Below are 13,703 nucleotides of genomic sequence, written 5' to 3' on the forward strand. Positions count from 1 at the left end.
TCAGTGATGGCTGATTGAAAGTGCAGATTGTTTAACCATTACAGAGTTCAAACTCACCCATCTGCCTTGTGTTAGAACTTGAATTCACTAGTTTGTGTATTGATGGTGAGACTGAAGTTATTTGAAGGCCAAGATTGCTTACGAAATTTAAAATTTTCAATACCTAATAGTAAAACTGGTGGCTGATGTTATATGCATTGAAGAACCTGGTCCTGCTTATGCAGTTCTCATGCTAGTTAGGACCTGCCTGATGACATAATGAAGGAACATGAGTGATGAATTAAGAAATATGGAGAAATTTCTTCAATATTTCTTTGAGGATTTTACTCTGAGAAGCAGACTCCAGGAACATGTTGAAAACTTGAAGATTAAGTGTTGTGTAACTAAAAGAACCAGTGATTTCAACAAAGAATATGGGGATTTTGAAATCAGACTGTTACAGCTAGTCATAAACATTAGTAAACATTCTGAAATTAGTTCTGTAGATGAGGGAAGAAAAAGAATCAGAAATGGTTGGATTTTCTACTCATGTATTAATAGCTTCCAGACTTCTCTCTGGAGCATGAAAAAGAAATTACATATTGCAATTTAGTTACTAATTTTTATTTTTTAATAATTTTTTTTGTATCTTTCATTTGCAGAAGATGAAATTTAATTATGTTTTTTCTTTTTTTTTTTTTCCCTCAAGTTGATTTCTCAACTTTGTGATTCATTAATATTAGCATTTGAGTCACAGATGTGTTCTTAGGTACACCTGATGTACTTCACTTATATAGTAACATCAGAGTTGTGAGTATCCTTAATGACATTTCTCTGGCAGTAGATACATAATTTAAAGGTGTGTTTGTAAGCCTAGCTTATTTAACCACTCCTTTGGTATACACCTTTTGGCTGGTATGTTTTTCCACTTAACTGTTCGCTGCAGCTGTTCAGTGTGGATTCCCTAGAAAACTTTGTGCAAGGCAAACTTCATCTAATTAAAGTTACTACTCCAGAGTTTGGTATAGCAAGAGAAATATTCCTTAAGCATTTTGGTAACTTGAAACATACCACTAAAATATGCAATTTAAAAACAAACCCACACGGATATTATCATAGACTTTCTAGCAGATGGATCCTGCTCTGATCTGCTGAAACAATTTTATGCAGTTCTATTACCTCGTCTGCCTTTTAAAACCCTTCTGGTTCAGCCTTAACATCTGTACTTGCTATACCAGAATAGCAGTCTTCCCAGGGAAGGAATTGCATTTATTATTGTATGTACCAGTCTTAGCTCTTTTTGGGTCATGGAAGTACTTGTCCATAGATTGTCTTATTGATGGACTCTTCTGGAGTCAAAATGTTGCCATTCACATATTGACCTAAGTATTCCAAATTTCTAGTGCTTTTTTGGAAGAATGAAATTGCTGCAGTTACCTAATATGGAAAACAGGTGAATTGCGAGATGTTCTGCTGCCACAGACTCAATTCCACCTGTGGTGGAACTGTGGTAATGCGTGACCTTTTTTCAAAGAGTGTCGAGAACCAACAGCTGATTTGGAAAATCTGAGCTTTTATATGTTCAGCCGGAGGTTTGTGACCACTAGGTGTTTTTTCTTTTTTTAACCTTCTGGCAATTGCTGTCCCTTGTCCTCAAGAACCTCAAGTTTCAGTACTGCATGATGGCAAAACCTAAAAACCCCAAAATGGAAGAAACAAGTTGTTGATAACTGCATTGTAGGTCATCCAATCAGTGAGAGAAATGAATGCTCTGTAACTTAAAATGGTGGTAACAGACCACTGAAAGTAGATTATCAAAATGAAAATGAGCTTTTGTTTTCACCCTACTTCATTCAGTAGGAACATGAAGTGCTGGCTAGCTGTCCTGTGGACGTTTTTGGTTAGAAAAGTTGTAGCCTCTTCCTTTTTTTTTTTTCTGCAAGTTTCAAGTTTGAGCTTCTTTATTCTAAGAATGCTTTCATGTGGCTTTCCAGAAGAGTTTTGCAACACTGGGTTTTGTCCTTAGAAAGTAGGCCCCGTGACCTTTAAAAACCTTGTGATATTTCTTTTTGATTGTTGGCTGTGCTTCATGGAGGCTGTATCCTACTGCTTGGCTGAATACAATAGTTTCTGCTTTGTAGTACAGAGAATGTTAGAGTAGCAGTGGCAATACGTGGCAGGATCAAAATTTTGGCACTTTGTATTGTGGTTGAAGTACCTGAGACGTGTTAGGACGTCCACGCTGGGACTGGTACTAAGGGACAGAAATAACCTACTGTGTGTAGAGCAGAGTGGCAGTGGACACGAGGAATATATTTTGATCCTTACACTTTTATCATTGCGTGTAGTGCCGTTGGCTAGTAAACAAACAGGAACATAACTTCCTTAGAATTGGGTTTTTATGTTGCTGACAAATGACTTTTGGTTTCAAGATAGGGTCTTAAAGCTATAGCCTCTAGTTTTTCTGGTTTGCCTTTTCTGATAGGTATGTGTCACCGTTTTTGCAGGTTTCTGTAGTGAAGCTCAGTTGAGCAGAAAAAGCAAAAACTGCTTTTGATAGTGGGAAAGGAATGAATTTTTGCACTCAGCTGAAGTGTGCTGACATGAAGTTAGCTTTAGATAAAGCACATCTTCCTCCCGTGCCAGGTAGCAAGTCTGGGGTCAGCCTTTGCTTTTGAGTAAGTTAAAAATCTAACTTGGAGGGTTTTACAGGAGCACAATCTCCATGTTCCTGCTGAGCGCATTATTCTAAATTATGATATTCTGAACTTCTGCTACTAAATGATGTAATAATCTCATCTATCAATGTAAACTGTGAGAATTAAGTCTTTAACTTGTAGGAAAATAAATAAGGATCTAGAGGAACACGTAAAAAAATCAGTTAAAGCAGAGTGGGACACAGTGTTCTTCTTGAAGGTTCAACCTGTAAATAACTTCCGTGAACTAGCAAGTGGGATCTAGCAAGGGAAAGAGGTTACAAAAGAGGCTTGCAGCAGCTTTACTTTTACAAATAATGTTCTAATAAAATGTATAATGTTAAAGTGAAGCAGCAGTTTTAACAGTGAGTTTTTGTTGTCAAATACTGTAAATTTGTTTCGTAAAATATAGGCTTTATATGTATTCCCCAATTAGGAAATAGTTATAAGTTTCATTAGCTGGAACAAAAGAAGAAAATGATTCTGTGATTATAGTGAACTGTTACAGTGAGCTTTGCTTTACTGGAAATGAATCAGAAGCACAACTGAAACTTGATGTACTATTATGGGATCCCTGTCTCCTCTGAGGTGGTATCAGAATGTTTTATTTTTTCTCTGTTGCTCAAACTTAAGTGAGTAGAACAAGAGGTTTTTATCTCATTTGTCTGGTCACATTATTTCTTTGGCAAAGTGCCTTCTAAAGAAGTGCCAGCTGGTTAACCTGTAAAACTTCAAGGAGAAGAGCATTAATATATTCAAGACAGTCTAGAAATGGAGAAGAACTGTCATTTTTGCTAGAAGTTGTGGCACGGAATATTTCATTTACATTTCCTAATGGATGTGTAGAACTATTCCATGCTGAAGTATGGAAAGGTCACCTCCCACCTGCAGCTTTCTAAAAGGAAGACCTCTGTAACAGCAGCAGAGGAGTTTTGAACTGTTTGTGATTTCTTGGACAGGTAAAGTCTAAACATTTCAGTGAGCAGGTGGTTGGGGGTGGTTCTTTTACTGTTTGCCATGTGTTCTTGATAAATGCTTGGGAAAGAAAGAAGGGAAAGAGGAAGCTGTAACTTTTACTTATGGATCCTTTTGGTGTCTTAATCTGTGCTTGTTTATTTATTGTCTAGCATGCCTATTTGAATAGAAATTGCCTATCCTTTTTATAGGATTAGCATCGAACATGTGCCCCCTTGACTCCAGTAGAAAATCAGAAGTTTATTCGGTACCTACTTAAGGTATTTTTCTAGTGAGACAAGTTTTCCCAACTGGTTTAATGATAGTTAAAGTCACATATGCAAAAAAAATCTGCTAAAAGCTCATGTAGTGTGTCTTCCATTAAACATCACTTAAACTGACGATGTTTCTAAAAATAAACGCGCATAATCTTGCTGATTGATGTAGATTACCTTCTGGATGTGAACCAGATTAGTTACGTGGCATTGTGACTTGTGCAAAATAGGTTTCTGATCTTGGATACATTCATATGGCACATGATGGCAGAATTCATACCTTTAGGAGCTTTCTGCGCATAGATTTTCCAAGCTTGATGTGGAAGAGTTAAGTATCCAAGATTATGAGAAATACTGTACTTTTCATTTCCTTCCACTGACATACTTTAAGGGGAATTAGGCATTAATTAATAGATTTTGAGAAGCATGCTAAGCATTGTATTCCTCTTAGGGTTGAGGAAACAAGCAAAGAGATCAAGTAATGCACCGAAAAGTTGCACGGGGTCTGCTGGGACCAGAAGTGGAGCCCAGAATTCTCAGGTTCCCAGCGGGTCCTTGGACCATTAATTGTTACTGTGCTGAAGCTGATGTTTTAGTTCTTGCAGTAGTCCAAGGGAATACAAATGTCATTGGAAAGCAAGAAAATTCAAAGTGATACCATATTTATTAGCTTAATTTTTTCTGCACATCGTCAGCAAGGTTTAGCACTGACAATTTCTGCTTCATGACTTGTCTATTTGCATGTTTTTACATGATGTTCTCTTGGAGCATGGTTTGAATCTATGATTTTTTTTTTTTCTACTTTTCTAAGATTTTTGCAGTGTTTTGATTGTCATGGGGCTTTTGGGAAATTGTAACAAATGCTCTTCTTCCAGGACTGCTGACCTAGGGGATCTATAGGGAGTTGATTCATCAGAAGTCAACCTGCAAAAGCCCATCTCAAGCTGGCATTTCTGGCTGTTTGGGGACATGTTAAGAATCAAAGGTATATCCAAAAGTTTCCAGCAGTAAAGAATGCTTAAGAGGTTGGGCGTTCTTGTGTCTTCTGCATTTGGGAAGGGAGGAGTGTGGCGAGTATGGAGAAGTCCGTTCCAGGGCCACTTTCTGACTGAGGGCAAGTAAACTTTTTGTGTACTTTCCTCCAGGAGACGTGACCATGCAGTTTATGGCACCCAGTCATGAAGCTGTGAAGCAGGTTTGTCGTGTGCAAGTGAGCTGCCCTGGGTTCAGTGCTTCCTCCCATGAGTTGTGACTTAGAATGCATGGGGGTGGGCTGTAGCTCCATGATAAAGGTGAGACTGGTCAAAAAGGACTGGTAACATTACATATAAGGAAAGGGAGAGTGAGTATAACTGGGATGTGCTAACAGTTTGCAGAGGATCTGAGATTTGTCAGTAAACGATTTCCCTGCTGTTCTCTGGCTTCGAATGCACAGGAGTTACCCTCCTTAGAGGCCTATGGGACTCAGAGGCCTTGTGATGTCTTTTCTTATCAGTAACTGGCAGGAGCAAAAACTCTTGGAGTAAGAAGGTGATTTTATCAAACAAAGTGAAAATAAAATAGTTGAAGGTCACTTCTGGTAGCATATCAGTGCCTTGAGCCACGATTCACCAGAGGTGGGAGGGGCACACCAGCAGTATGTTTTGCTGTGTCCTTATCCTCTTCCTTAGGCTACTGGCTGCTGAGGCAAACAGGATACAGAGTTAGATGAACCCTGAATTTGACCTCAATTTTCCTTTCAGTATCTGAGACGTCAAACTTCATGTCGATCAGCCTCAGTACTGCTAGTAGAAGATGGGCAACAGCTACTATCTAATGCATAAATCTATAGAACAGCCTGAGTTGGAAGGGATCCGCAAGGATCATCAAGCCCAACTCCTGGCTCCACACAGGAATGCCACTAGCCTAAGTGTGTTTTCTACATCTCCAGTGTAACCTGGTAAGGAGATTAAGCTTAAAGCAGAAATTGACATGCATGCTGTGCAGTTATATGTACAGATAACAAAGTTTTGTACTTTTGTACTGCTGCCATTCAAACACTCAGCACAAGTGCTTTGCAAATGCTAATGAATTTGTTCCCACAACAGAAGCTCAGACATGGTGGCCAACATTTTTCAAATGTAAGTATCTAAAATTAGACACTAAAGTGTTTTTAGAACCTGTAGTAAATATGATTGATTTTTTCTACAGCTGTGGACTGCTCGCAGCTCTCTGCAAGTGGCTTTATTACTTATACCAAATTTAAGCTCTTCAGGAAAACTCATGATTTCTCCCACCTGCGTGGAAGGAGAAGCCTAGTCCTATAAAAGTTAATTTCAGAACTCCCATTCACACTAACAGAGTTGTCATTTCTTCTCTGTATTCTGGGGTGGTAGCAACCTGTGTCACTCAGGCTGCTACAGGTTGTTTTGAAATTGATTTCTGAGCCATTCTGAGCCATTACTGTTTAGCTGTTCTGGTAAGGGAGCGTGAGTATGCTTATACGCAGGGTACCAGCTTTCAGAAGAGGAGGAAGAACAGCTGCAACAGTGAGGTGAACCACGCCTTTGGTCAGCAAAAACATACCACAGACTTGCTGAAATACAGTTACATTAGGATGAAATTAGAAATGTAACATAAATCAAATTTTCATAAGGCTATGAACCTGAGATTAAGAAATAGTTTCCTGAAATAGTTGAGGTCTATAACGGTAATGAGCAAAATGTTTCTGAGAGGAAGGGAGGGAAAATGAGGGAGAGGAAAGAGAGAGAATCTTCCATCAGCCCTCATGACCTCCCAAGATAAGTGTCAAGTTGCATAAACAAGAGCTTACATTTTAAAATATGAGCTTTGAAGTACTGAGCTATGAGCTTTGAAGTACTGCATATCTCATCTGGTAACTCTTCTACAGATGCTTACAGATGTGTGTTTATTTATTACAATTTTAAAAATTTCTGAAAAACATTTTGCTGGCATCAGAACATCAGTTTTTTCCTCTTGACTCAATTTTTTGGATGCCTGTTAGCCTTTTTGTCTCAGCTGTCATGAATCTTTTGGACAATGCAAGTTTCTTCCTGGACTGAACTGACCTGGATGCCCAACGTGCACAACAGCACGGCCGAAACTCCATGCATGATGGGACCCTGTAACGGGACGTCGTCCCCGGAGACATCGACCCCACAGTTTTCCCTGGGTGTGTTGGTGCTCTTGGCTCTGCTCATGGTGCTGCTAGCTCTGGTCACGATCCTTGGAAACGTCCTGGTGATCCTTGCTTTCATCTTGGACAGAAATCTCAGGCATCGGAGTAACTATTTCTTTCTCAACCTTGCCATTTCTGACTTTGCAGTGGGTAAGTTGCAACAGAAGGCATGTAAAGTTTGCTTTCCAACACTCTTAGAGGGAGCAGGGGGTCTTCTGCAGGTGGGTAGTTTCTTGTTGGAGCAATATTTCCCAGCTATGTGGCATGGGGAATGGTAAGGAATGATGGAAGTTGGGTTAAGTGTTTCAGCAGCCTGTTGTGTCTCAAAATGCATCATAATGAGATAATGTATCATTTTTCGTATAAATACTTGTAATGTTCCTTATTTTTCAGATATACGTTATCATAGGGAATGGGTCTGACCAGGTTTTGGCTGGGATAGCCAAATCTATGTAAATAGATAACGTTTAATGTTGTTGTTGTTTCAGGAAGAAACAAACCACTACTATATGTGAACCAATAGGGAATAATAAAAAGTGGGAGTTGTCTCTAATGAGTCAACTGAAGACTAAATAATCAAACCACATACCGTGTACATTATCTGGGGCATCTTGCATATGTTGTTGACATATTCTATTTCAATCTACTGTAGCACAATAATCAGATAATTACTTAAGGTTTGCAACTAAATAGTGAATAATATTTTTAAATATTTTGCCGAACATTGTGCTATCTAGATTTCTTAGGAATGTGTGTTTGTATCAGTAAATAAAAATAGCAAATCAAACTATTTTCAAGAAGCTTATTATATATCTATATAGGTAGGAACGCAGTTTATTTTGAAACTTAGGAGAAAAAAATATAGTTAAAAAGCTAGTGTAATGTGAAATTGAAGAGTGATGTATTGAAATGATCTGAACTGTTAAATGGCCCTGTCAGTAAATGTGCATGTAAATGAATGGTTATGGATACAAGCGGCTCTTTTCATGAAGTCTGTATTCTGACTTGTCACAGTGCAACAAAATCTGAGACCATTTTTATTCTGTATATTGTTTGGAACCCTTCCCGTGTAAAGATGATGACTTTTTCCAACTGCCTTGTCATGCTGCAGAGCTCTTGCTGCCTGCTGTATGGGTGTACCCCAAGGATCTTTGAAGCACCCTCTAATCACCTGTTGATCTTGCTCTCAAATAGGACGATGCTTTGCACAGAAACTGCAGCGGTCTTATCACTTGGATAGGTGCAGTTGAGTCAAAACACCTCATTGTAGCTAAACGGCAAATCATCAGGGCTAAGGGAGTCCTGTGGATGTAAGCTGGAGCCTGTCACGTCCCTTTGCTGGTGTTCCTGCCTCTGTTGCTCTCAAGTCCTCTTCTGCCAGACAGTGCCCTGTGCCCTGAGCCTTTGTCAGTGGCAGCAGTTCCCCCACTGCAGTACAGGGCTCCTTATCAGTCATGAGAGGAAAAAAACTGCAGTGACTATAAAACCAGTTGATGATGATCTGTCATCCTGCTCACAGTCTTGCACCATATTGAACAAGTACTGTCCTCTAGCTGAGAAGTATGAAATATTCTCTGCCAAGAAAAGAAGTACAGCTTACCTGGCATTATCTGCTTTCCACAAATTTGTTTGGTGACACTTGTCTAGTTTTCCATTCTGAACTTGATTACAAGCTTTGCATACGTTAGCATCAAACTGATGTGTAGTTCAGTTCTGTAGCTTTGCAATCTAGAGTTGGGATATGCCTAGATTATCTCTAATTTCTCCTGGATTCTAATTGCTAAAGGAATGTATATTTATCCTTGCAGAGTCCTTTCCTTTTTTCTTCTAACACATGTAATCTGTCTTTTGATCTTCATCAACTTCTGCTCCATCTCTTTGCTTCTGGACCTACAACAAACAGAGAATTCTTGATTCATAGTAGAGAGGGAGAGCAAGAGGAATTGAGAGTTTCTGTTTCCCCAAAAATCTTAGAGTCTCTTCAGTACCTTTTACAGCAGTGTAGTGTATTACGAACTAAACCTAAAATTATCTAAATACCTTAAACATAGGAATGTCACTGGTGCCTGTGATGTGGCAAAGTGTTCACTGGTTGCATGAGAATGCAGAGGCTTCTACCTGGTAATTTCAGACAGTATCACTTTTTTGTCAGATACCATGGAAATGTTTTTGTGCTTGCATAGTGCTGACTGTGGTGCTTACTGACATGTGCAATTTATTTATTATATAGGTGTCTTCTGCATGCCACTATACATCCCTTATGCCCTGACAGGGACCTGGCACCTGGGAAGAGGACTATGCAAGCTCTGGCTTCTTATGGACTATCTTGTGTGCTCAGCTTCAGTGTTTAACATTGTCCTTATCAGCTACGACCGTTTCCTGTCAGTTACAAAAGCCGTAAGTACATTTCTAATTCTTTCTTCATGTATTTTGAGACTTTTGTAAAACTCAGTATTCACAAATAGCCCAGAAGCTAAGCCATCCCTTGCTGTTGTACTGTTACTGTATTGGAGAAACTCTGATGCTTCAGTATATTGTAATAGGCGCATAAACTGTGGCAGAAATATGCTTTTTCCTGGCATCTCAAAATTTTCCCAAGCATGCAATGTTTGCAAAGACTTCATAGAGATTGGGTAGACATGAGCAACTAAGTTCTCTGAAGATGTTTTCTGTCAGATACACTTCAACAAATTATACTGGAAGGAAGAGTTTTCCTATATGTTTCCCAGCTGTAGGTGCTGTGGCATTGGGACTTAGAGAAAAGATTAAAGCCTTTCTCATGATTTCAGTATTTCCCTCCTTCTGTCAGGACTAGAAACTATTTTGTTACTCTACAGAGGCAGTAGGAGTGTGGAGTACCTGGACTTTGGTCATTAAAGAGTGGTAAAAAAAATTTGGGTTGAGTCAAGGAGGGGCAGAATCACCTTCCTTGCCCTGCTGGTCACACTTCTCTTGACACAGTGGTTGGCCTTGTGGGCTGCAGTCACACTCTGCCGGTTCATGTTGAATCTTTCATCAATTGACACCCCCACATGCTTCTCCTCAGGGCTGCTCTCAAGCCATTATCGCTCTCTACAACTCTCTGAAAGGAGGCTGTGGTGCGGTGGGGGTCAGCATCTTCTCCCAGGTTAGCAGTGATAGGACTAGAGGTGATGGCCTTAAGTTGTGCCAGGGGAGGTTCAGGTCTGATATTAGGAAAAATTTCCTTTCTGGAAGAGTGGTGAGGCACTGGCACAGACTGCCCAGGGAGGTGGAATCACTGTCAATGGAGGTGTTCAAGAACTGTGTGTATGTGGCACTGAGGAGCATGGATAAGTGGACATGGTGGTAATGAGTTGATGGTTGGACTAGGTGGTCTTAGTGGCCTTTTCCAACCTTAATGATTCTATGATTTTTATGCATTCGTATATCTACTTGGTATTGAATCCAGGTGGAAGACAACTGACATCCTTTGCTTTTGAGTCTGTTAGCTAGAGTGACACGAGCTGTGTGTGAGATCGGTTGGTTCTTGTTTGCGAAGTGCTGATACAGTCTCATATCTCTTCTTCTTTAGTGTTGTGGTTTTAGGGTTGGTTGGTATTTTGTTTGTTTTTTCTTTTTCTAAGAAAAAAGTATGAAAATGCCTGTATTTACCAAATTGCGATATTGAAATATGTTAATGATGTTGCAGAGCTCAGAATGCGAAAAAAGTAAATTACAAAGTCTTCTGCAACCCAGCCAGACCCCGTGATCGTAAGCACTGTTGATGGTCTTTGCATATATATAGTCACCTTCTGTTTTTCTCCTCTGAGGAATTAGAATGGGATGAATCCAGGAAGGTGTAACCTTTTGTTGAAAAGGTGGTCATGCTTCTTCATCAACTTATGATCCGCCTCTGCTGCTGGCTTGTGGTCAGGGCCAGTCATTTCACTCAGTTTTTGTGAAGTCACACTGAGCTTCCTGTTATCTGCCATCTAAACTGAGATGCCTGTGGTCTTGCAGAGGGCTCCAAATTTGCTACTGTGGATGAAGTGAACTGGAGCTTTGCTCTGAGCTGGTGCTTTAAGATGTAAAGGAGTTTGATACATCAGGCCCAGAGGTTTAAAACTGAGATTCTTAAAATAATGCCTGTAAAAATGTCTCATTGCTCTGCTACTCACTGATAAAATTGGGACATCGATGCCCCTCACGCCTAGTATGACAATTAATGAAGAAAACATTCATGAATATTTGTATAACATGCAGGTGCTACACTAATGAACAGTATAGGAAATTGATGAGGAAGATATTAGTTCTGAATCTCAGTGAAGCCTGGGATGACATATGTCAAACAGCATGGCTTAAATACAATTGCCCAGCTTCTCATTGACTGATCATCTTGAGAGTTGAAAGATTCAGAGTTCCAAGAGCAAGAACATTTGTCTGGACTTTTATGAGGATAGTTTTATCTTTCATAGTTCCTAACTTTGAATGATACAATTTTAACTCCTAACATTTTTTAAAGATAGATTCTCACATGTAGATTGTAAAATAAATTAATGCAGTCTGATTAGACATAAAAACATCAACTTTTGTAATAATGCAACAAGATGTTTACAGGTAAAGTGAGTGTTAAAATGGAATGTTTCAATAAGATAAGATGTGAAAGAGTATGTCGGGGATAGATTTTTCTATTATGGCAAGAGGAAATAATGCTGAAAATTTTATTGTCTGGTATTTGCAGTTTCACATAGCAACCTGTCTAATACAGAAAGCTTCTGCTTTTGCCTGTGCAGCTGCAGCTGCTTTCACTCTCTTATAAGCCTGAGCAGTTCATGAATCATAAAGTGATTCCTCATTTCTACTTTACTGCCATCATGATGAAACCAAGCCATGTTCTTTTACTCCTAGAGCAGTGGTTAGGCCATTTTAACTTCTACACATTTCCAATCCTGAAGTATTACAATAAATTGCAGAACTACAGTATTTGATGAGCAAGATTAATAGCATTTTTTGGGCCTTAAAAAAGTGATGTTGCTCTAGGCATTGAGGAATCTGCAGAATAAATACTGTATTTGGCTTGATTACTTATTTTTTTTGTATTATTTTCTACCAACAAGTTACCTTAATAAGTGACAGATCCTTTTCTCACAGGTATCTTACAGAGCCCAGCAGGGAATGATGTCGAACCCTGTCGTCAAGATGGTGGCCATCTGGGTCTTTGCCTTCCTGCTCTACTCTCCGGCAGTTCTCCTTTGGGAGTACGTGTCTGGCTGCAGCATGGTAGAGGAGGGGCAGTGCTATGCCGAGTTCTTCAACAACTGGTACTTCCTCCTGTGTGCATCCACCCTGGAGTTCTTTGTGCCACTGATCTCAGTCACCTACTTCAACGTGAGCATCTTCCACAACATCCAGAGACGCCAGCGGCGCGGCAGCATTCAACACTGTGAGTCTCCAGGGAGCAGCAATGTGTCCTGGAGGTCTTGTTTTATGCTGAGGCAAGGACCCTCTTTGTCAGATACAGAGGACAGTGTTTCGTCGGCAATGAGGTCACCGAGACCGTCACTGGTGTCTGACTGTACATCTCCAACAACAACGGGTCCTGTGGCTGTCAAAAGGGACTTCTCTGCATCTTTCCGTGCAAATTCTCAGTCAAGGCTGCAAAGAGACAAGAAGATTGCAAAGTCGCTTGCCATAATTGTGTGTATCTTTGCCATTTGCTGGGCCCCATATACTTTACTGATGATTATTCGTGGAGCCTGCCAAGGAACCTGTGTCCATCCAATCCTGTATGAAATTACCTTTTGGCTTTTGTGGATCAATTCCTCTCTGAACCCATTTCTTTACCCGCTCTGTCATATGAGGTTTCAAATGGCTTTTATGAAAATATTATGTCCCAAAAAGCTTGCAACGTTGAGATCAAATTATACACCTTCTGTTTAGAGCATTAAAGTAAATGACTTATAAAAAAGGCTCCTCTCTTACTGCCTTTTTTCACATTTCTTCAAGAGAAATAGAGAAAAATGTTTTTTTGCTAATGGCATTAGTTAAGAATGCAGTAGAGGCATGTACTTGCCCTTATTTTCAGATTTTTTTTTGTTTATGCTGGTTCATTCAAGTTTAAACATCATCTACTGAAATGAAATTAATAACAAAGTTTTGCTGGATGCTTTCCTGACTAGTGGGTTTGAAGCACTTCTTTTTTTAAAGCTGTTATTATGGAAGAACTCTTCTGTAGATATCTCTAGATATTCATTGGAGGGGACACACCTCTTTTTGTGTATGCAGACTTAAAATTTTCTGTCCAATTTGTAGACCTCAAGCTATCAGAGGAGAAAGACTTCTGCTGCATTTTTGAAATGTCTTACAAAATCCACACAGGAGCAGTAGCATTTCCTTTTAAGAAATATAATGAAGACAACATAGTGCTCTGTAGTCATTATGATTACAATGATGGGTATTATTCAACTGTACAGACTGCCTAACCCAACATCTCTCTCCTTTTACTTATAATAGGGTCCATTCTTGGTGCTGCAGAACACAATGTGTGTACGCTAGCAACTGAGTCATTTTTAGAAAATAGATTTTTCCATGGTAATGAATTTTTGAGACTGTTTATCAAAATAGTCACAGGCATAAATAGTTGTTCTCTTCACCAGCACT

The 13,703-nt window shown here is 39.5% G+C and overlaps 1 protein-coding gene across 7 annotated transcripts; it reads left to right on the plus strand.

Annotated features, from left to right (window-relative positions):
- Window positions 60-13,012, plus strand: LOC110394664 (histamine H3 receptor-like). 7 transcript variants are annotated; one of them, XM_021388627.1, is made up of 5 exons: window positions 60-4,889; window positions 5,050-5,099; window positions 5,647-7,232; window positions 9,313-9,479; window positions 12,195-13,012. In XM_021388627.1, the coding sequence occupies exons 3-5, from the start codon at window positions 6,944-6,946 to the stop codon at window positions 12,981-12,983; spliced, it is 1,245 nt and encodes a 414-aa protein (XP_021244302.1). In that variant the 5' UTR covers window positions 60-4,889; window positions 5,050-5,099; window positions 5,647-6,943; the 3' UTR covers window positions 12,984-13,012. The 7 variants fall into 7 exon arrangements, with proteins under 7 accessions (XP_021244302.1, XP_021244301.1, XP_021244298.1 ...); XM_021388626.1 differs by having other exon boundaries at window positions 60-3,910; window positions 4,780-4,889; window positions 5,050-7,232; XM_021388623.1 differs by having other exon boundaries at window positions 60-5,843; window positions 6,909-7,232.

This window comes from Numida meleagris, chromosome 2 (genome assembly GCF_002078875.1).
Source record: "Numida meleagris isolate 19003 breed g44 Domestic line chromosome 2, NumMel1.0, whole genome shotgun sequence".
In the NCBI taxonomy this organism is placed as follows: Eukaryota; Metazoa; Chordata; class Aves; order Galliformes; family Numididae; genus Numida; species Numida meleagris.